Source organism: Myotis lucifugus, unplaced genomic scaffold, assembly GCF_000147115.1.
Source record: "Myotis lucifugus unplaced genomic scaffold, Myoluc2.0 scaffold_1742, whole genome shotgun sequence".
Lineage (NCBI taxonomy): Eukaryota > Metazoa > Chordata > Mammalia > Chiroptera > Vespertilionidae > Myotis > Myotis lucifugus.
Genome location: NW_005872790.1, coordinates 22,862 through 45,226, shown reverse-complemented (window position 1 = coordinate 45,226; position 22,365 = coordinate 22,862). Strand labels below are relative to the sequence as shown.

Genomic DNA, 22,365 nt, shown 5'->3' with positions numbered 1-22,365 from the left:
CTTGAAATAAAACAAAAACACCATGCATTCAAGTGGAGCAAACCGCTTGACCAGTTTAGATCATTTAAAAGTTAAAAATAAAACGCTGTCTATGGAAGGAGCATGGTTGTCTAATTCTCCAACACTCCATCTTCACCCCGAAATGGATGGATCTGCTTACTGGCTCTAATGGGCGAGTCCAGATAAAAACGAACAAAACCAAAACCCCTTTACTAACGGGACTCTGAGAACCCTCTCCATCCACTGAGACTTGGAAAGAATTGCCGACCAAAACAAAACAGAAAGGAAGAGGAGCGACACAGAAACGTCCTGAGCCAGCAGTGCACAGCGTTATCTCAGGCCTCAGGTTCACGGCTGTGGATCAGATCTCCGGGGAGGGGGGGTCGGGGGGAGCTCAGGTGTGTGGGGACTGTCCTTACTCTGAGTCCCTAACCAGGGCGCAGCACACCTGGGAAACGGCACCCAACTCACCTGTAATCCAACAACCTCTCCATCAGGCGCGTCACCGTGGCGATCAAGGAGACCCCACTCTCCCTCCATGTTTCCCGCTCGATTTTCTTCAGCAGACTGGAAAAGAGAGGACCCCGGGCATTTCCAACATTTATTTTTATCGGTCACCATGACGACCATTTTACTTTCATCAGCACCTTAAATGCCTTAGCAACCACAGCAACATCTCACAAGGAGCACAATTTGCAAACAATGTCTTACCTAGGATAGGGACCAAAGAGTGGAATTCTAATCCCGGAAGCATTGACAAAGCAAATGGATGTTTAGATTCTCCGAGTCGTGAAATACGAACCCGTGCACAGCATCACAGTTTCACACAGGCAAGCCCCGAGCAGCTCACACACGCTTCCTCCCAGCTTCTCCCTCCCGGGAGCAGGCTCGCACCTCCCCACAGCCCAGGACAGTGTGGCCAGCGGAGACAGCACACCTGCGAGTGCACTGTCAGGTCAGCCCTTGCTGTATTCCCGGGAAACCGGCTCCCTACCTCTCCGTGGAGCGCATCCTCATCCGAGCAATTCTACCGCAGTGCAATGCCCCAGGAAAACCCTTGCACAGACGGAGTGACGTGTGGCGTTTTTTTCCTTTCACTTAGCATTTGCCCACTCAATACATATTGTACTGTCTGGTGCATGCAGGCAACAGCTTCATACATTGTGTCATTAATCACAGGGGACTTTCTATGGGGTGGTTACAGTGGGCAGGTGACAGGTACCAGAGCACTGCCTCCTGCCTTCTCCCCTAGCCTCAAGCACCTTGGGGCAGAGGCGCTATCTAAACACAACATAATAAGTCACAGCAATGAGCACCTATTTTACTCATTCCCGCTGCTCCTAGGGCAGCGGTTCTCAACCTGTGGGTCTCGACCCCTTTGGCGGTTGAACGACCCTTTCACAGGGGTCGCCTAAGACCGTCCTGCATATCAGATATTTACATGATGATTCATAACAGTAGCAACATGACAGTTATGAAGTAGCAAAGAAAATAATTTTATGGTTAGGTCACAACATGAGGAACTGTATTTTTTTTTTAATATATTTTATTGATTTTTCACAGAGAGGAAGGGAGAGAGATAGTTAGAAACATCGATGAGAGAGAAACATCGATCAGCTGCCTCTTGCACACCCCCCACTGGGGATGTGCCCGCAACCCAGGTACATGCCCTTGACCGGAATCGAACCCGGGACCCTTCAGTCCGCAGGCCGATGCTCTATCCACTGAGCCAAACCGGTTTCGGCAGGAACTGTATTTAAAGGGCCAGAAGGTTGAGAACCACTGTCCTAGGGTGAAGCAGACACTGGCAGAGCCTGTAGGGCTGAATCTGTCCCCGTGGTAAAAGGTGGACCTTAAGCAGGACCTGTGAAGAAGCCTCCCTGCCCCTCTGGATGGAATAATCATCATTTCTGTCTAAAATCCTGTGTCTCATCCTGGTTTCAGAAATAACCTAGAAAACACTTCTTACAAGTACCACCTAAGCCTGCTGTCTATTGTGCTTAGTGGAAAAAGAAGCAGGAAAGAAAAAAGCTATTTTGGGGGGGTCTGGGGCTATGGTCTCTCCCTTCTCCCCACTTCCAGCTATTGCCTCCCAGGGCCCAGCCTCTGTCTTGTCTCCGCATCTGTTGCCTACACCTTCCTGATCAGTTTGGTTTTCAGGTTTATTCTGAGCTGTTTCCTAGATTGTGATTGCGGGGGGGGGGGGGAGGGGGGGGGAAGCATAGGAAAGGATGGATTCGCCCTGACTGATGCCTCAGTTTCACTAAAATGTGTTTTCTTTACTGAGCCGGCATGGCTCAGTGGTTGAGTGTCAACCTATGAACCAGGAGGTCACAGTTCGATTCTCGGTCAGGGCACATATCCAGGTTGCGGGCTTGATCCCCAGTGTGGGGTATAGGAGGCAGCCGATCAATGATTCTCTCCCATCTATCTTTCTCTCCCTCTCCCTTCCTCTCTGAAATCAATAAAAACCTTTTTTTTAAAAAAAAGTGTTTTCTTGTAAAAACAAAAACAACCCCTAAATAGCACTATTTCAGGCTTCAATGCCAAAGTGGAAGTGAGCCGAGTGCTGACATGGGCACTGCCTGCCCACGCCCTGCGGGTGCGGCAGCAGCCTCCCCGGTGCCAGCCCACACCTCACAGACTCCAGGGGCCGGGAGACAAAGGGCTCAGGTAAGCGAGCTAAAAATACGGGAGATTTCTCTCCCTTTGCACAGCCTCCCGGAGCAGTAAGACATCAGAGCTACACGCCCTCCTGCGAGAAGAGGCAGAGCTCTGCAGAGCACGCCTCCTCGAAGAGCCCAGCACCCAAAGGCGGGGGCTGAGACTAGAACCCAACTTATGGCCTTTGGCAGCCAGGCTGGTTCTTGGTGTCCAAGTTCCCCCTGCGATTTTACCTGACAGGAGACTCAGGGGAAGAGGAGGCAATTTAAAAAAATATATATTTCTATTGATTTCAGAGAGGAAGGGAGAGGGAGGGAGAGGTCTATGCTCAACCACTGAGCCACTCGGCTGGGCAAGAGGAGCCATCTCACCTGGTCCACAGTCATGCCCGTGCACCGTGCTGAGGACACAGAGACTCGTCTAAGGACAGCACAGGTGACGTGTTATTGCCAACAGACAAGCAATGAGACTCCACAGCTTGGGGCTGCAGAACTCCACGACCCTGCGGGAGGGCTCCGTGCTCAGCAGCTTGGACCCATGAAGGAACATTGGGGGAGGCCCTGGCCCCCCATCTCCCGCTCTGTCGGAACAGGACTGTGCTGAGACCATCACTCGTACCTTAAACACCTGTGCCTGCGCCTGCTCTTCATCCGCAGAAAAGGGTCACACACCTGAAGTGTGTGTAAGAGCTAATCCTGTCTGCAAACTACAACTTGGTGTGTGAGCACCAATACAGGTCTCTGACTGCATTATCCGGAGCAGCGTACGATAAAGCAGCGACTGCGGGAAAAGCTGAGATGGGAGTTACACCTTCTGGAAAGCTCCCCGAGGACCCCCAAGGCTGGGAGCACCCTGTGTGTTCCCACAGCACACCCACCGTGTCCCAGCCCCAGGCGAGTTCTGGCCCAGGAGGTGCTCAATCAGGCGCCATGACGCCTAAGGGCAGCTAGGGGGCCTCGCGTGGTTCTGATGCCCTGTTCTGACCCATCCCCTGGCGTCTATGACCCGAAATGTCAGCATCGTTAAGAGTAACAAATCCTGACTCTTATTTCAGGGAGGTGCAGTCTGGGTAAATAAAGATGCTGCTGGGATTAGAGAAAGATGACGGGTTCCTGGGAAGGTGTCATACAAATGCAAAGTCTCGATTTAATGCCACTTTAGCAAGTGCTGCCTTTTCAGATGGCGGTTACCTGCCTTCAGCTTCTGAACTTTTTAAAAATGTATTTTTATTGATTTCAGAGGGAGGGAGGGAACGAGGGAGGGAGGAGAAGAGAGAGAGAAACATCAACTAATTGGCTGCCTCCTGCCCCCTACCAGGGATCAAGCCTGCAACCCTGACATGTGCCCTGACCTGGGAATCGAACCCAGTGACCTCCTGGTTCATAGGTCAATGCTCAACCACTGAGGCACACCTGTCGGCAGTTTCTGAACAAATTTTAAGAAGTCTTAGACATGAATTACAGAGAATAGATGAGATCGTCCCATGACAACGTGTGTTCCTACTTCATAATGTGCGCAGTGACTCACTGTGACTACACTAATTCATTGTGATTTCTATGACCAAAAACTGCATATTATTGTTACCCAAAATATAATTACATTTTCACTCTCTCTTCTGAGCCCAGGTAGTAATGATATGTAATTATCACTTTAGAATTTTATTTATTCCCAATATGCTTATCACAAAAGCACAAAAGAAAAATATTTATGGTAACATTTCCAGTAATGTGTTAAAAGTCAACAAAAGAATAAAAATTTCCGTCGAAACCGGTTTGGCTCAGTGGATAGAGACGTCGGACTGCGGACTGAAAGGTCCCAGGTTCGATTCCGGTCAAGGGCATGTACCTTGGTTGCGGGCACATCCCCAGTAGGAGATGTGCAGGAGGCAGCTGATCAATGTTTCTCTCTCATCGATGTTTCTAACTAACTATCTCTCTCCCTTCCTCTCTGTAAAAAATCAATAAAATATATTTTAAAAAAAAAGAATAAAAATTTCCATTGAATGGATCAGGAACTTGTAACAGTCCTAATTACCGATGCTTAATATTTTAATTATTGGTTTCATTTCTATGCCAGGGCATATCTGCTATTTCAAAATCACATTTATATATAATCAACCCAAAATGCCACCATCAGGCCTTTACTAAAGTCAGGAAGAAGCACCTTAGAGCCAGGTGCATATTTATTACTCGTGCGAAATTTCTTATAAAAATTAATCACAAAGCCCAAGGGGCTCATCACACTGAGTGCTTTCTCATTTTAGTGCTTTATTCAAACCGAGGACTCGTCACCGAAGCGAGAGCTGTGCTCAAAAGCAATTTGTGCTGTTGGACGAGGTTTTAATCAGCTCTGCGCTCCACTCCAGCTGTCAGCAGGCCCACACTCGGTGCCCAGGAGTGGAGGCGGGCGTGGGGAGGAATTACTGCAAGTGCCAGTGTAATGACAGCGTCGGAGGGAAATGGTGCTGTTCGGGACCCTGGACAAAGAGCGCGCTTTGTTACCACCATCCCACCCCACCGCCACCCCAGGAACCGGCACACCCTTTCTCCACTTGTCCTCTCAACATAATTTTTTTAAAAGCTCGGAGAATGATTCTGAATCAGGCAAGTTGAAATCTATCAGTCACTAATGATAGTTTTCAAACCTCTGTATTTTCCTTTCCTTTCTTTCTTTTTTTTTTTTGTTTTGTTTTGTTAATCCTCACCCAAGGATATTTTTCCATTGATTTTTAGACAGAGTTGAAAAGGGAAAGACAGAAACGTCAATGTGAAAGAAACACACTGATTGGTGGCCTCCTGCATGAGTTCTAACCAAGGCCCAGGCTGGGGAGGAACCTGCAACCAAGGTACGTGCCCTTGACCAGAACCAAACCCAGGACGCTTCAGTCTACAGGCCGACACTCTATCCACTGAACCACACCGGCCAGGGCTCCTCTATACTAGTATGTTCATACATCGGGGCTCTACATCTGGGAGCATGACATGAACGACAGAATTTCTATCTGGCTCTCAGTATTAAAGCATGATGCTTCCTTTTAGGGGATACCTACACACTCAGGAGTACCCTAGGTTTGAAAAGGACTAAGACCCATAGAAAGCTGGAGAGAAAACCAGGGTCGGAGTTAAATTCCTGAACACGCTTAGGTGTCCTCTCGGCCCCTCACGGTGGAGGAGGACCTGGCCAAGCCGTTCATCCGGGGACTGTGCTCACGTCTATTGAGGACAACCTCAGAGCTCCTCTATCCTCCGTGTGAATCCCCGTTGAGAACTTACTAGAAAGGACTTGCTTCTGTGACGTTCTGATGGGAAACACTTAGGAAGCAGCTGGCAATGCTGAGGGAGCCCTCAGCACGCAGAAGGGATGGAGCCTGGGAACCGGTGAAGGTGCATATCCCAGCAGCCGAGCAGCAGGGGCTGCGGCTTTGGGGAGCGCTGAGCCCCAACAAAAATCAGACCACTTTGGGGGGCTCCTCCACTCTTAACCCTATTTAAACGCATTACCCTCCAGCCCTGGTTCTCACGTTATTAGGCAGGAAAAGAACGAGATCTGTTGTGGAACCCGTGACCTGAGCTAGTTAGAGATTAAAATGAGACGACATGTTCAATCAATGATATAAAACCCATCATCCAGAGTCAGGCCACGACCTGAGTTTCTCCCGCCACACCGGCCGGGCACACTTGTGTGGCCACACTGTCTGTGGCTCTCGGCTGCCTAAGGTGACACGTGATCCCCGGGCAGGACCAGTGGAGACGAACCATTACTCACATACTGTTGAAGAGCTCCCGGTAGGTTTCGTCCCCTTTGCCTTCTGACATCAGGCTATCCAGTTTGTCGATGAGCTTGGCTTCCACCTGCAACACACCCAACAGTGCTCTCTCTCTGCTCCCCTGGGCAAGGGGCGTTTCTAGGCAAATGGAAACAAAGGTATGTGCCCAAGAGGAAAAGTAATGGTCCGATCGGATTGTGTGGAAGTGACGAGATCGGTTGGGTTAAGAGGAGACAGAACCCTAAGGGGCTCATTCAGATGGAGCATCGGGACTTACACGCCCCGCGGGGCTGCTCTGGTTGCTGCCAGAACCTCTCCATGTCGAGTCCAACACAAATACTTGCAGCCCAGCTTCAACATTGGAGCCCTTTTCTAGGAGCTATAAACACTGGCAAGGCTCATTTCTTTTCTCCCTTTTTAAAAAAAATCACTATACATATATAGAAACATTCATTTATATCTTTGTGTTTTCTATCTATTTTCTTTCTCAAAACAGGATGAGGTTGCATGAATCTTTGCTGAAAGTGAGAAGCTGGCCCGTCCACGGACAGATGGCAGATCCTATAGAAATGCTCCAAGTCAGCACTAAGCAGAGAGAGGGAGGGAGGGAGGGAAGGAGGGAGGGAGGGAGGGGGGGGGGAGAGAGAGAGAGAGAGAGAACGAACATATTTCCTGAAAACTGTGGTCCAAACCCTCCTATGCTCCAGCATGGAAACCCTGCAAGGCTGCCACCGGGAAGGCGGACGGTGGCCCCAGCCAGCAGGAGACAGAAGATGAAACACCCTGGCTGCCGGGGACGGAAACAGTGGAGCTGGAGGATGCTGTCTGCCTGGGTGGCAGGTCTAAGCCCAATGGATCCTCTGAATCACATTGAATCAGGGGATAAAGGCAAAAGGGCCTAAGAGTGGGTCCCCCAACACGATTTTTAAATAGCTTCTCATTCACCTATTCGCTTCCTTGAAAATAAATGCAGATAGTGATACAGGTGAGAGGCCATGCTTTTGGGGACAGGGCGGTTCGACAGAGGCTCTCAGCTTGCTGGTGGAGCTGACGGAGGTTTTTGTCGGGTTTGAGAAAGGCATGAAGCGAGGACAAGTCCTCCCATCGGTAAGTGTATACAGGTGAGTACAGTGACTTTGTGAACAGGAAGCAGGCCCAGTATCTGCAACTTGAGGGCAGAAGCAGCTGGTTTCTCATGCAATCTGCTTCTGGAATAAGAACCTGCATCTTTGCAAAAACGGGACCAGACCTCTGGGAACCTACGTCTCTTCGGAAGAGCCTTTGCAAGAATTTCCACCGCTTTCCCCTTTCAAAGAATTCTCAATGCTTTGAGCAAAGAGCAATAACGCACACTGTGCATCAGATGCTCAAAGCTAAGCCGTTCCCCAAATACACCATGCAGACCGCTGTGAGCGCAATGGTTTTAAGATTCATTAACCTTCTGATTCGCCCACGCTGTGTCCAACTGAGAGCAAAGAAAGTCCCTGCCTGTCCTTAAACACAGACCTGGCAAATCACAGAATTTTTTAGCTGAAAGGGTACGAAATGGTTTTTTCAGGGCTTTCCGGATGCTCAGGGGGTCGTAGGACCAGCAAAGTGTCCATGGCCACCTGGCCGGGAGGGGCGGCCAGGCTGGAATCTGCTCTGCCGATGGCTAATGGGGTGTTCATTTCCCAGCTCCAAGAAGTGAACGGAGGTCTCCCCCAGGCCGAGGGCACTGCCTACCTGCTTGAAGTTGCCACTCCGCCTCTGCTCCCAGTCCATCATGTCGTGGAAAATCGGAATCATGACGTTCCGCAGGTCCGGCTGTGGAATCAAGGTCACCTCCAGGAAGGGGCCGATCAGGGCAGGGATGAAATGAAGCTTGTGCTCCCCTAAGGCAATGAAATGTTTGCATCTCGGTATACTTAGAAAATTAATATTGTAACATTTGTTTAAAACTATTGCAAGTATAGTCATCTCAATGACAACTGTCTCCCCAAGCAAGGAAATATTTCCCTAAGCACATATGTAAACAGTAAGTTTCAATGTGTTGGTATTTCTCCATTGCTATTAAAAACGAGAGAATTCATTTTTTCAGTTAAAAAAAGGCCCTAAGGTACAATGAAAAGTTATAGAAGTCATCAGGAATTGGTGATATATACTACTCAACACTCACACATTGGAATTTTTATGCTGCATTAAAAACGAGGTGGAAGGACGACACAGGGAAAGTTATTCCACAGAATTAACGAAAAAAGTAAGGCACATTACTGTACGGACAGGTACGTCTTTCATTTAAAAAAAAAACATGTGATAGAAGAGAACACGGTATCCCCAAAGGTTATCCACAGTGTGGAGGCGGGGGCCACCCCGGAAGACAGCAGCCCTTCCCGTGGCACCTGCGGTCTTCCGCGCTCAGCGCCCCGCCCCGCCCCGCGGGTTTGAAGTGATGCTCCACCCGGGAGGGGGCGCTGCAGGTCAGCGTCCGCCGCTGGGTTTCCGGGTCAGGCCCAAGGAGAGGGCACGGGGCGGGGAAGACAGCTGCTCCCACAGATGCGGGGCTTGCAAACGCGAAGAAGGGCCGCCTTATGTTTAGTGGGAGCGTCAGTTCACCTAAAACCAGGAGGAAAGCCGCGTCCCCTCCCGGCAGGACGATGAGGCCGAAGCGGGGAGGCGTGGCCTGGGGGGGCCGCTCCACAGAACAGTGAGTCCCGGGCGGGCGCAGGGAGGCAGCGGGAGGGGTCATTCCTGGGCGCCTCCCCAGGCGGCTGTGGAGCCAGAGCGACGGCCTAGCTCACCTGCAGCGAAGCCAGGACTCCGCTCTGGGGAAACGACGCAGCAGCCACGGCACAGCACAGCCACCTCCCTGCCCCTGAGCCCTGTCCTGCGGGACCGGCGGCGGAGCGTGGGGAGCGTGAGGAACCAGGAGGAGCCTGAGGAGCGTCAGGAAGCACGAGGAGCGTGAGGAAGCGAGAGGAAACATGAGGGTGAGGAGCGTGAGGAAACGTGAGGAGCGTGAGGGAGCCTGAGGAGCGTGAGGAAACGTGAGGAACGTGGGGAGCGTGAGGAGCGTGAGGAAACGTGAGGAGCGTGGGGAGCGTGAGGAGCGTGAGGAACGTGGGGAGCGTGAGGAGCGTGAGGAAACGTGAGGAGCGTGGGGAGCGTGAGGAGCGTGAGGAAACGTGAGGAACGTGGGGAGCGTGAGGAGCGTGAGGAAACGTGAGGAACGTGAGGAAACGTGAGGAACGTGGGGAGCGTGAGGAGCGTGAGGAAACGTGGAGGAGCGTGAGGGAGGAGGGTGGGGAGCGTGGGGAGCGTGGGGAGCGTGGGGAGCGTGGGGAGCGTGGGGAGCGTGGGGAGCGTGGGGAGCGTGGGGAGCGTGAGGCGCCTGCACGCGGAGGCCTGGCGCTGTGCTGAGCCGTCTGCTGGGCTGGAAAAGCAGAGCCGGGGCCAGGGCTGCCTGAAGCGGGGCTGCTCATCTACCAAGTGCCGAGGATCCTCGGGAGCACGTGGGGACCCAGGCGCTGTGTCCCGGCAGCGAGCGCCAGTTTCCCCAGGTCTGGGCGGAACCAGGGCTGGTTCCTAAGAGCTGCCGAGCTGCTGGCTGCTGGTCCCCGCGCTGTCCTAGGCCCTAACCGCACCCATGAAGGGTCAGACCGCCCAGGTTTACAGCCTCTAGATTTCCCAGCGGGTTTCTTCCCCTCGCAACCCAATAGAGTCTGTCCGAAACCAGCTGTAAAGGACGTGTTTTAAAATGTGTTTTTATTGATTTCAGAGAGGAAGGGAGAGAGAGAAACATCAATGATGGGAGAGTCATTGATCGGCTGCCTCCTGCACGCCCCACACTGGGGATCGAGCCCGCAACCCGGGCCTGTGCCCTGACCAGAAATCAAACCCTGACCTCCTGGTTCATAGGTCGATGCTCAACCACTGAGCCCCGCTGGCTGGACTGTAAATGACATTTTAAGACAATCAGGGAATTGTTAATATAAGCTGGATGTTAGACTAATTTATGGGATTATCCAACTTTCCAATTTCTTCTTCCCAAAGAAGCCATTTAATCTAAAACCCAGAGGGTCACAAATATTTATTTGATTTATTTGAAAGACAGCACAGAGAACATCAACCTTCATCATGAATGACACGTAACTATCCGGACCAGGAAGTTCATGACCAACAGAGGACTTCAGTGGAAGCAAATGGTCATTGATGTCCTTCACCCTGGGAAGGCGACAGAAATTCGGGAAGAACTAGCCAAAACGTATAAGACCACACCTGATGTCATCTTTGTGTTTGGATTCAGAACCCACGTTGGTGGTGGCAAGACCACTGGCTTTGGCATGATTTACGATTCCTTGGATTATGCAAAGAAAAATGAACCCAAACACAGACTTGCAAGATATGGCCTATATGAGAAGAAGAAGACTTCAAGAAAACAGAGAAAGGAACGCAAGAACAGAATGAAGAAAGTTAGGGTACTGCAAAGGCCAATGTTAGTGCTGGCAAAAGGAAGGAGTAAAGATTCTTCGGTGACTTTATCTGTGATGGTTGTGCAAATTTTTCATGAGAGGATTAATAAACTATAAACTTTAAAGAAAAAGAAAGACAGCACAGAGGAGAAACACTGATGATGCATGCAATGACATCTGTAGGGAGACTCAAGGTGCCCACTGAACTGAGCAAGCCAGGGTTCCTGCGCCTACATGCACAGGTCTCCTGGTGTGGACCAAGGCTGCCGTGGACATAACCATGCACAGCGATGCTACGATTTATCCTGGAGGGACAACGGCCATGTTTCTAACCTGGTACCCAAATGACCCTGCCCCAGCCTTCTCACCGGAGCGTGGACAAGAGCCTAAATAAACAGCCACAAGAGCACGGAACTCAATTACCTATACAACGGGGCTTCCTCAAATGGCTCTACATGTTTGAGAACTATACGTGTCCTGGTCGAAAATCACTCTGTGACATGAATGGAAGTCAAAAGATGATGCTTCTATTTTCACGTACAGAAAACACACCCTGCCTCCGCCACGCTGTGCTCAGAGGAGCCCCAGAGCAAGGGTACCTTCAGGTCATCGCACATTCGATTCAAATAGATTCATCCCTTTAACAAACCACAAGGAGGAACCACACGGTGGTAGTGAATGGACACTATACACGTGTGTAGTTAACATAAATAAGTAACATACCAAATTAAATAGTAAATAATGGAAACCCTCTGCCAAGGAGATTCTGGAACAGTCTATTTTCCAAATATTCTTTTCTATGTAACCAAACCTGTACCATCAATTTGCTGGAATACTGCACTCTGTCTGCTGTGATTGGCTAACAAAATTAGCTAATGGTTTCCTAGCAACTGCAGATGCCTTTACATCCTTTGACTATACTCTTCATGATATAGGTCAATGGTTTCACATTTTTTAAAGAGTAGTGATGCTCAAGTCCATTTCCATGAAGTTTAATCTAAATTTGGTAGGATTCGGAGTCCTAGAAATTTCGAGGTGTTACAGTTCCAAATTCCAGAAGGTTCTTAACACACTGCTAAAGTTGTATGTATTACTGGAGTGAGCTGGATTATAAAATTTATCACTCCATAATAATGAAACTCATGAAGATGAGGTGACTTTTTTCAGGCAGACAGCAATTTAAAGAATTAGTTGTAACCCTAACCAATGCCAATGTGTCATTACTTTGTATGGATACCTTCACTGATTTAGACACTTGGTTTCAAATCCTGTCCTTGGTAAATTGCCCTCTTCACTCAGACAGTGAAAAGTGCGGTGCTGAGCTGTGAAATGCCCGTGGCTTCTCTTTTCATCACTTACCCAGGTTTTGCCACATGCTGAAGATCTCACAGCCCATTGTCACCCGCATGTCGCCATACCTGAAACAGAACAAACACCAGACCTGATACAGGGCCTTCGGAACAAAGACAGATCTGTGTCTCTAGGATACTATCAGTCTGAGTTAAAAGTCAGTATGTGTTTAATGAAAGATTTCAATGTGCATGCCTTGATGCCTCTAATTCAAATCTTCATATAAATCTTTAATAAAACAGATTTGCCTCATAATGTTCACTTTGGTAGTAATTTTGAATCCTGAAAGACTGAGGACAAATAAAAAAGTTTAAATAAGTTCAAAATATTGAAATTCCCAGAAAAGACTGCTTCTTGTCCTCTTGGTCATCTCCTCTCCATTGTAATTTCCGGCATGAACATCTGATCGATGAATCGTTTGAACAGAACACCCTTTAAAAGGCACCGCACTTGGTGTGCCTCATGCTCCCATCTGATTACACACCGGTACTTACTTTTCTAATACCTTTTTCTTTTTGGACGGTGTGAACATCTCCAATTGCAGACACAGCTGGTTTATAAAAATGACCGCGAGGAAAAAGTAGGAATCCCAGATCTGAAACAAAAATTAAAGATTTATGTACTATGTTGTCACAGAAATATTTACAGGGGAAGTGACATGATACGTGGAGAGGTAAGTGGAGAGGGTAGGGCTGATATCATCAGATGGTCCTGAGTTGATAACAGTAGAAGCTGGTTATGGGTACACGGGAGTTCCTTATGCTGCTCTCCCTACTTTAACATATGCTTTAAATGTTCTACAATAAAGAAGTAAACTAAATCTCTCGTTTTCTATATTGCTTCCATGTGTTGTCACAGGTGTCAAAAGCTCTCTGGTATATTTAAATGGAATATATTTCATTTCTCTTATAACTGTGTGTCTCCAAGGAGGCAGAGGTATGAGATGAATCACTTTATTCCTGTGCGAATTCCTTTTTGGAACTCCTTTCAATGTAGAACTCAAAAGGATGCATACACTTCTTTGGAAATGCTAATTGCTTTAAATTCAGACAGTATATAAAAATTCCCTGCCCAGACAAATCTTTTGATTCAAAGTTTCCTTATCCCCAAAACAGCATCAGAGAGAGATCAGAATAAAATTGCTGACAATAAACTTAACCAAAAAGATATGATATAATGAAAGAAACTACTTCTCTATTAATACCAAGTAAAATTAAAAAGGGTTAATATCTTTCATATATAAAGAGTTCTCACAATTAAAAAGTATGATAGAACCCCCGCAAAATAATGAACAAAGGTCCAGAATGACAATTCACAAAATATGGATTTTAGTCAATAACTAATAACTATTAAGGAATGCAAATTAGAGCAAAAAAGATTTTGTCTCATCAAATTGTCAAAAAAAAATTATCTCCCAGTGTTGGTGCAGATATAGATAATCAAATGGGTGGTACAACCTTTAACTCAGCAATTCCACTTGTAAACATTTATTCAAAGAAATAATTGGGGACATATGCCAAGCTTTATTTTGTAAGGATGTACATAAAAAAGAATAATTTATAGGAACAAAATTAGAAACAACCAAAGTATTAAAAAGTAGAGCTTTGGTTATGAAATTTTGATAGGTTAATTATTATAAAGTCTGATATAAGGTCTGATATAAAGAAATATTACACAACCATTAAAATTCCATTGGTCTTATTATATATGTGGGTTTTTTTTTATATTTTCTAGTTAACCAATAAGGACATTTTATTAAATGTTTAATGTGAAAGATGTTATTTAAAAAATAATAAGAAATAAAGATGCCCCAAAACATAGACATCCTGAAGGAGAGGCAGCACAGCCCTGCCCACCCTTCACCATTTCCTGTTTGCCCCTGAAAAAGTAGGTCAAAAACTCTTATTAGAGACCTAGGCACATCACAGACGCAGAGTTCTGCCTTAGAGAACTTTATTAATCATTTTTTTCCTTTGCATTATTTTATTTTTAAAAAATTGGGATTACTTTGTAAGCGTTTTCTTCATATAAACTCTATCTTAAGATAGGTCTTAAAAACATTATGTTCTAAGTCCCCTTATGCATGAGGGTCACAAAGAAAGAAAAGAATAAAAAATTATGGTAATGAGCCTAGCCAACGTGGCTCAGTGGTTGAGCATCGACCTCTGAACCAGGAGGTCACAGTTCGATTCCTGGTCAGGGCACATGCCTGGGTTGCGGGCTCGATCCCCAGTGGGGGGCATGCATGAGGCAGCTAATCGATGATTCTCTCTCCCTCTCTTCCTCTCTGAAGTCAATAAAACAAATATTTTTTAAAAATTCTGGTTATGCCACAGCACTGTCTCCTCTCAGGCACTGCGATTCCACCCGGCGGGTAAGCACCGTATAGCCCTGACTTGCTCACACATGTAATGAACACTCTTGTAGATGGCCCGAGGTGAATTTGAGGAAGCCAGAATAAATTTACTTTCCTATGATTAAGAGAAAACAAACAAATGAGGCCATTTCCTCGAGTGCCAGGTGAAACCTTTACCCCAAGTTGAATAGTTGTGCGCGTAATACTTACCTTATAATCGAAGTTTTCATTTAAGAAGTTCTTACGAAGTGCGTCTGACAGGTAGAGAACTGTTGTGATGATCACGCTAGGGATCAAAGTAACACAGAGAAAGTTAGGAGCTCCACACTTATACAGTTGTACAAGGAAAAGAAGAGGGGAAAAAAAAAACAGAAAAGAACGAGGGGCTTTGCATGTACGACTGGGACGATGGCCAGGACTGTGAAGGAAAGAGCCATGTACAGCAGAACACCCACATCTGCCTCCTGCGAGGCGCGGATTTAGGGACCCTGGTGCAGGGACCGCGGAAGTAACTAAACTAACAGGTGGTTTCCCCAGGCTGGGCAGGGGATAAACAAGGAGCGGGTGGGGTTTCTCAGGGCATCATCTATCTGTTCTATTGTTCGATTTTTTAAAAAATACATTTTTATTCATTTCAGAGAGGAAGGGAGAGGGAGAGAGGAACAGAAACATCAATGAGAATCACTGATTGGTGCCTCCTATGTGACTTTGAACCATGGTAATGTACCACCTGTTTAAAACAAGTAGTAGTGGTTTTTTAAAAGCAGTGAGAGAAGGTAATTCAAAGGCAGAGGAAAAGGACCCCAGGACTTGGCAGCTTTGAGCTTGACATCAAACTAAAAACATCTTGTTGTCCTCCGCTCTAACCCTGGATGATGAGCTTCAAGTATCATCAATATAGAAGTCGTACTAGCCTGGCTGGTGTGGCTCAGTGGTTGAGCACTGACCTATGAACCAGGAGGTCACTGGTTTGATTCCTGATTAGGGCACATATCTAGGTTGTGGGCTCAAGTGTGGGGCATGCAGAAGGCAGCTGATGAATGATTCTCTCTCATCATTGATGTTTCTCTCTCTCTCCCTTCCTCTCTCTCTAAAAAGACAATAAAAATATTTTCTTTAAAAAAAGGTCTTACTTGTTAGCCACCAGGCGCATGACAGTCCAGTCCTTGGGGAACATCTCGGGCCGTATCAATATTCGGAACACAGTGAATATCTGCAGCAGGAAGTCCTTGGGTGAGGAAGAAACAGACCATCTCACTGCGTTAACTGGTTATTGCAATGCACACGCACGTACACACATGTGTGCGCCCACTCACACACGATGGTGTGAGTGGACCCAGCGACCCATGCTTCGCAGCTAGGGTAGTGCAGAAACACTCCCCTCTTACGTAAAATTTATTTTTCAATTACAATGGCCTGTCCAGGCATTCCTCTCAGAGATGTCAGGCCAGAGAGCGATGGCATTTCTGGAAATATTTTTCCACAGGTCACCTGGAAACACACTGTTGTCAGAGGTGGCGACACCTCCCTTTCACACCGTATCAGGGTGGGGCCCAGGAGGCCACAGCACATGGACACACACTGCATGGAGTGAAGAAACGTAGCTGGCCCGACTCAAAAAGAGATGGGTGCGGTCTAGCTTCGGTTTAGATTCATTAACTGACCCTTAAAGAATTTTTGTTGTAACCTGAAGGACTACTAGGAAAATAACTCTAACAATTTGATTGAAGGCAACAGTATGGTGTTGCCGAAAATGTAAAAACAACAACCACAACCCCGAACACAAAAGTTTTCTTTGTCAAACCCAATAACACATTATGTTAAACATGTAAGCTGCTTGAATATAAGATTATGGTTGTCACTCAAATCATTAGAAGGCAGACTCTTAAAAACTAAGAAACATGCTGTGTGTACGTGTGTGTGTGTGTGTGTGTGTGTGTAACATACTCCGACAGCTCTGCTCAAGCTCATAAATATTTAGACAAGAATTTATTTTAGCTTCTTTGGCATCAACCCATACATTGAGAACAGGTTTGATTCCAGGCAAAGGCACGTATCTCGATTGTGAGCTTGATCCCCACCCCCGCAGCCCTGGTCAGGGCACGTGAGGGAGGCAACTAATCGATATGTCTCTTTCACATCGATGTTTCTCTCTTTCTGCCTCTCCTCCTCCCTTCTACTCTCTCTAAAAATTCAACGAAAAAACTATCCTCAGGTGAGGATTCACAAAAAAACAAAACAAAAGGAAGATCCTGATGAATTAAAACGTATGCATGTGGTTTGTTAGGAACAATGTTTGTCTGGGGCGAGGGGTTTGAAAGCGGCCGAGGAACTGTGGAGGGAAGGTAGACTGAGGAGAGAAGACTTGCTGAGACCTGGGGCTCTGTCTTGTAGGTAACGTGGAGTCCTCAAGGCTTCAAGTTGGAGTGAGGCTTAATCAGATAGGATTTTTAAAAAATATATTTTTGTTGATTTCAGAGAGGAAGGAAGAGGGAAAGAGAGAAACATCAATGAGGAGAGAGAATCACTGATGGGCTGCCTCCTGCACACCCCACACTGGGGTTCGAGCCCACAACCTGGGCATGTGCCCTGACTGGGAATCGAACCGTGACCTCCTGGTTCATAGGTCGACGCTCAACCACGGAACCACGCCAGCCCGGCAGATAGGGTTTTTGAGCCAGTACACAAAAGACAATGAAAGGTCACAATGTCCTACGTAACTTCCGGAACGTGTATAACCAACCTCACGCCTTAAAGGCTGCCCCAGAGTTCGGCATGGAGAGTCATAATCCACAGAGCACAGGACCCTCACTGCTCTCCTCCCACATAAAATGCCAAGGACGTGGATGAATGTCGGCCCGCAGGAGAAGGTGGGTGTACAATAAACCATTACTGACGACAGAAGGAAGGAAAAAAACCCTAATCACTTCTTACTTTTGCTTTTGTTCATTTCTAAAATAACGCCGTGTCCCAGAGAAGGGAAGAATTAACAAGGCCGAGCGGCAGCCTCTGGCCCTGCGCCCACGCACTTCTGCGACACTGTGCCTCACGCCACGCGCCCACAGCACACGCGGGCCGTGGAGGAGAAACGGCAGGACTTTGCTGCCCTTAATAACTCTGGGGATTTTAAAGACTGAACTGTGACGGCCAGACTTCCTCAGTGAAGAAAGGCTCCTCCACATCCGATGGAAGTTCATCACTGCAGCATTATCCTCCTTTTCAACCACAAGGTGGCCTTCTGTGTGTAGAGGTCCAACGTTTCTCACCCACTGAAATCCTAAACTCAAGAGTGAAGGTAAGCATGGGGGCTCGGGCTTGGGCATGAACATGCCCATCACCCGCCCGCTCGAGTCTACATCTGCCCGAGCCTAATCTTCGCTTCCTCTGACCCAGCTGCCGACCGCTCGGAGTGGCTGACGGATTCTTCTGAGATCAGACGACCTCCTCCAGGCAGTTCAGTCAGAGATACGTGACCCGTACGCATTGTCTATGTTTTTAAAAATGTACAAGTCCCCCCCCCCCAAGGCCCCGGGAAGGCTTCCAGTCATGTACCATCAGGGCGACCGTCCCCACCGGCCTAGACTTCACCCCCAGCAGTTCAGAACCTTCCCATTACGAAGCTGTTGATAATGTCTGGGTCCCCAGAGGAAAACTGGAGGGATGGAGAGAAATAAAAGCAACAAAAGGACAGACGACAGGTCCTTTCTCCCACTGAGGACAATCAACTTCCAAGCTTTCAGGGAACGCCATGAAGGAAACAGCAGAGTGCCCTAAATCTCGGCCAAGACCAGATATTTAGAAACATCAATATTTTTTATTGCACGTCAGCGTGTCAGACGAGCACAGCGTATGGCTTAGGCTACAGGCTGACCGAGAATATCAGCCTCAACTCTCCCTCCCGCGTCAGCACACAGCAGCCGGAATCTCTCACGGGTAAGCCCTTATCTTCCCTGAGGGCGATATTCCCAAGGCCACTGAACTATGGTTAGTCTCCTTAGCTCTGTTACTCTGTTTCTGGCCTGTTGCACGCTGATGACAGGTGTTTTCAATGCTACGTTCTTGTCCAAGATAAGAGTTAATTACTTTGCATGAGCATAGAAACTTTACAGCAAGCATGTCAGACTCACAGCCAGCAGGCCGCATGCTGGCCACGAGTTTGACATACTTGCCTGACAGAGCCAAGACGGATGAGCAGATGCGTGGACAAAGCAGAGAAAAAGCAGCTTAAAGTTTAATGGAAAATAGTAAAGCAACTGTCAAGGGACTGTCCGGAAAACGTTGAAGAAGAGCGAGAGAAGTTGAAAAGGGACATTAAAAAACTGTTTAACTGTCACTTACCCTCAGTTCTTCCTTTGTACTGAAACTGTCAAGAAGCTGTTGATAATGCCTGTCTGTCATTTGTCGTAACAGGGACAGGAGACAAGCAACAAACTCCCCCTAATTAAAACACAAACAGACAAGCATGTTTTTCAATAAGACATAGACCCATCAGTGACTTGCTTTGAACTACCCTAAAATAGACAATTGAAAAAAAAACACCCACTATGACCCAAACTCCCTCTATGAAGTCTTCTTACTCTAAATTCACCATAATGTCACAGTCAAAGTCTCTCCCCAGAGAACCATTTCCTTGTTGTTCATGAATTTCTAAATTCAGAGTGGAATTCCTCACTGGGGTGAAGGCTTCTCACTAGGGAAGTAACTGCACACACGCAAGGAGGCGTGACAACGAGGCCCCTAACCGTTTATTCCGCAGTTACTACGCCTTCATTCATTACGCCATCAATGCTATGAGGTAGGCCAGTGATGGCGAACCTTCTGAGCTCGGCGTGTCAGCATTTTGAAAAATCCTAACTTAACTCTGGTGCCGTGTCACATATAGAAATTTTTTGATATTTGCAACCATAGTAAAACAAAGACTTATATTTTTTATATTTATTTTATATATTTAAATGCCATTTAACAAAGAAAAATCAACCAAAAAAAATGAGTTCATAGGTTCGCCATCACTGAGGTAGGCAGTATAATACTTATTTAAAGAAGAAAGATGGCCCGGCCAGCATGGCTCCGTGGTTGAGCAACGACCTATGAACCAGGAGGTCACAGTTCCATTCCCAGTCAGGGCACAGGCCTGGGTTGTGGGCTCAATCCCCAGTAGGGGGCGTGCAGGAGGCAGCTGATCAATGATTCTCTCTCATCATGGATGTTCCTATCTCTATCTCCCTTTCTCTTCCTCTCTGAAATCAATAAAAACATATTTTTAAAAAATTAAGAAGGATGGTACATTTTGTTCTTCCACCAGCTGTTCTTTGAACTTTAAAAAGCTCTCTCCAGCTGGAAAAAACAACACCCTAGTAACAGGTTCCCTTTCCAATATCTAACCGCGAGGGAGGCAGCTTCCACGCAGTAACACGCATGGCCATCAGTCCACACCCTCCATCCCGGGCCTTGGGACCCTCGCGGTTACAAATGCTGCTTCCTTTGCATGTGATTCTGCCCGGCCCGTGGGCACCCGGGGACCCGGGGGAGCACAGGCCCGTCTGACACACTCTGCTGTGCTTGTCTGAAGTTCTCGTGCTCGACCCCCAAGGCCAGAGCCCAGATTCCCGCAGCACCCACCCTCCCAGCGACCGCGGCTTTGGCCCACACACGCCCGGCCCCGCGGCCGCTGGCTGGGACTCACGGTGACGTCCTGGAAGTGGAGCCGCGTGGCGGGGCCGGAGGCCTGCGGGCGGCTGGTGATCTCCAGGATGGTCCGCAGCAGGATGTCCAGCAGGCTGGCCACGATCACGTCGATCTCCTCCAGCACGGACTTCTCCTGCAGAGAGAAAGGCCCACGTGCTCAGGGCGTTCTGCTCACGGCGCTCCGCTCTCTCAGGGAAAGGGGGAAAGAGCGTTTCCAAGTAGAGAAGGAGGCGTCGGAGAGCTCGGAGCTGTGCGGCCCTGGACGTCCCCTGGGTCAGCCCCGGGAGCGACCTTCTTACAGAAAACCAGGGCGGAGGCAGCGAGGAGCTGACCCCCAGCACACACGCCGGCTGTGCAGCAGGTGCCTGGGACCCACATACAAAGCGGGGTGAGGCCCTGGGACAGATTCAGAGCCCAGCCGGGCCGCTGACAGCATGTGGCCTTGAGCGTTAACCTATGAACCAGGAGGTCATGGCTCGATTCCCAGTCAGGGCACATGCCCGGATTGCAGGCTCCATCCTCAGTGGGGTGTGCAAGAGGCAGTCAATCAATGATTCTCACTCATCACTGATGTTTCTATCTCTCTCTCCCTCTCCCTTCCTCCCTGAAATCAATAAAAATATGTTGAAAAAAATAAAAAGACACGTGGGAGGCGTGGAGTCTCCTCCTATGGGGACACGGTTCTTTCCTGAAATACAAGCTTTGGAAGCCCAGGTTATTGGGGGTTACAGCCACCCCGCAAGATGAAAAAAAATTCCTCCAGAGGAAAAGCACAAAGTCCAACCCAGCTGCAGATGGAAGGGAGGGCATCAGGGGTGACTCCACGGGGGTCTTTGAAGACAGTTAAGGCTTTAGGTCCGGGAGCGGCGGGCCGGGCCGAGAGGACGGGTGTCTACTCACCGAGCTGTTCTTCTTGCTGAGGCAGAACACGTTGCTGAGGATGCGTGCGCACGCGACCAGGTCCTTCTGCTGCCGCAGGTGCATGTGCAGATGGTGCAGGACCACGGGGAGCAGGATGCACCTGGAATCTGCAGGAGGAGCCGTCAGCGTCCCTGCACAGCCCCTTCCTCCCACTTCATCATCAGCAGGAACGGGATGATGATACCTTGTTAGCACAGGTAGCTAAGAAGGTACCAGTCCCACACGGTCCATGTTCAAAGCCAGTAGCTCCTTTTCCCAACCCACGATTCCTGCACACAAAAGGGTTTTCACTCTTTTACTGAAATAGGGTTTTTAGCCTGAGCTGGTCTGGCTCAGTGGACAGAGCGTCAGCCTGTGAACTGAAGGGTCCCGGGTTCGATTCCAGTCAAGGGCACATGCCCAGGTTGGGAGCTGGATCCCCAATAGGGGGTGTGCAGGAGGCAGCCGATCCATGATTCTCATCGTTGATGTTTCTATCTCTCTCTCTCCTTCTCTCTTCCTCTCTGAAATCCCCCACACCTGTCAGTGACGTGTCAGGCCGGGCCCGGCCATGGCTGCTGGGTCTCTGTCTAATGGTGAGGCCTGTCTGTGGTGGGGAGCCCCATCTCCCATTGAGCAGCATCGGTAGCTGGCATCCAAAGCAGAGTTGATTTATTCTATTTACTCTCAACAAACGTTTATTGAGAGCTATGGCAAGGTACCTCGTGCTAAATGCAGGGGACTGCAGAATGGCTTCAGTATATCCTTTAATTCAGCGTGCTCCCACTCTGGAGGGGGAGGAGGATGTGTGTGGAATCCAATAATTACAGAATATGGAATAAATGGGAAGTTATCATAGAAGCAGCATAGACTATGGGAAGCTTTGTTTTCTAGTGAATTCAGGGAAGGCTTCCTGGAGGACACTTGCATTGGGGTTTTGAAGTATATTTAGGAGTTGACCAGGTTGTCTAAGGTTAAGGATAGGATGGGGTGGGAGATGGCACTCTAGGCAGAGGAGGGAAGCTGTATGGGATCCTCGTGGTTTGCTGGATCCCTGGTACGAGGGAAGATCTGGTGGGAGAAGGGGCTGGACATTTGAGTGGTGAGAAGGTCTCCCCGGACAGGAGCTGGACCTTAATCTGTCGGCTGAGAAGAGCTGGGGGATTTGAAGCTGGGTGATGTGATGAGGCTTG

General features: G+C 48.3%; 1 protein-coding gene and 1 pseudogene across 1 annotated transcript in view; one reads left to right on the top strand and one right to left on the bottom strand.

The window, feature by feature from the left end:
* The window catches only part of LOC102432938 (dedicator of cytokinesis protein 4-like), a gene marked incomplete at its 3' end in the record, with an annotated part of 28,494 nt that extends 6,679 nt beyond the window's left edge, over positions 1-21,815 (bottom strand). The window contains exons 1-11 of the mRNA XM_023748732.1: positions 21,713-21,815; positions 21,173-21,300; positions 20,271-20,405; positions 18,926-19,024; positions 15,721-15,815; positions 14,798-14,873; positions 12,726-12,826; positions 12,241-12,299; positions 8,156-8,304; positions 6,430-6,515; positions 472-567 (exon numbers count right to left, since the gene is read on the bottom strand). Of these exons, the coding sequence (XP_023604500.1) occupies positions 472-567; positions 6,430-6,515; positions 8,156-8,304; positions 12,241-12,299; positions 12,726-12,826; positions 14,798-14,873; positions 15,721-15,815; positions 18,926-19,024; positions 20,271-20,405; positions 21,173-21,300; positions 21,713-21,815 (1,127 nt within the window). The remainder of the gene's footprint in view (positions 1-471; positions 568-6,429; positions 6,516-8,155; positions 8,305-12,240; positions 12,300-12,725; positions 12,827-14,797; positions 14,874-15,720; positions 15,816-18,925; positions 19,025-20,270; positions 20,406-21,172; positions 21,301-21,712) is intronic.
* Positions 10,561-11,006, top strand: LOC102432621 (annotated as a pseudogene).
* Positions 21,816-22,365: the final 550 nt, after the last annotated feature.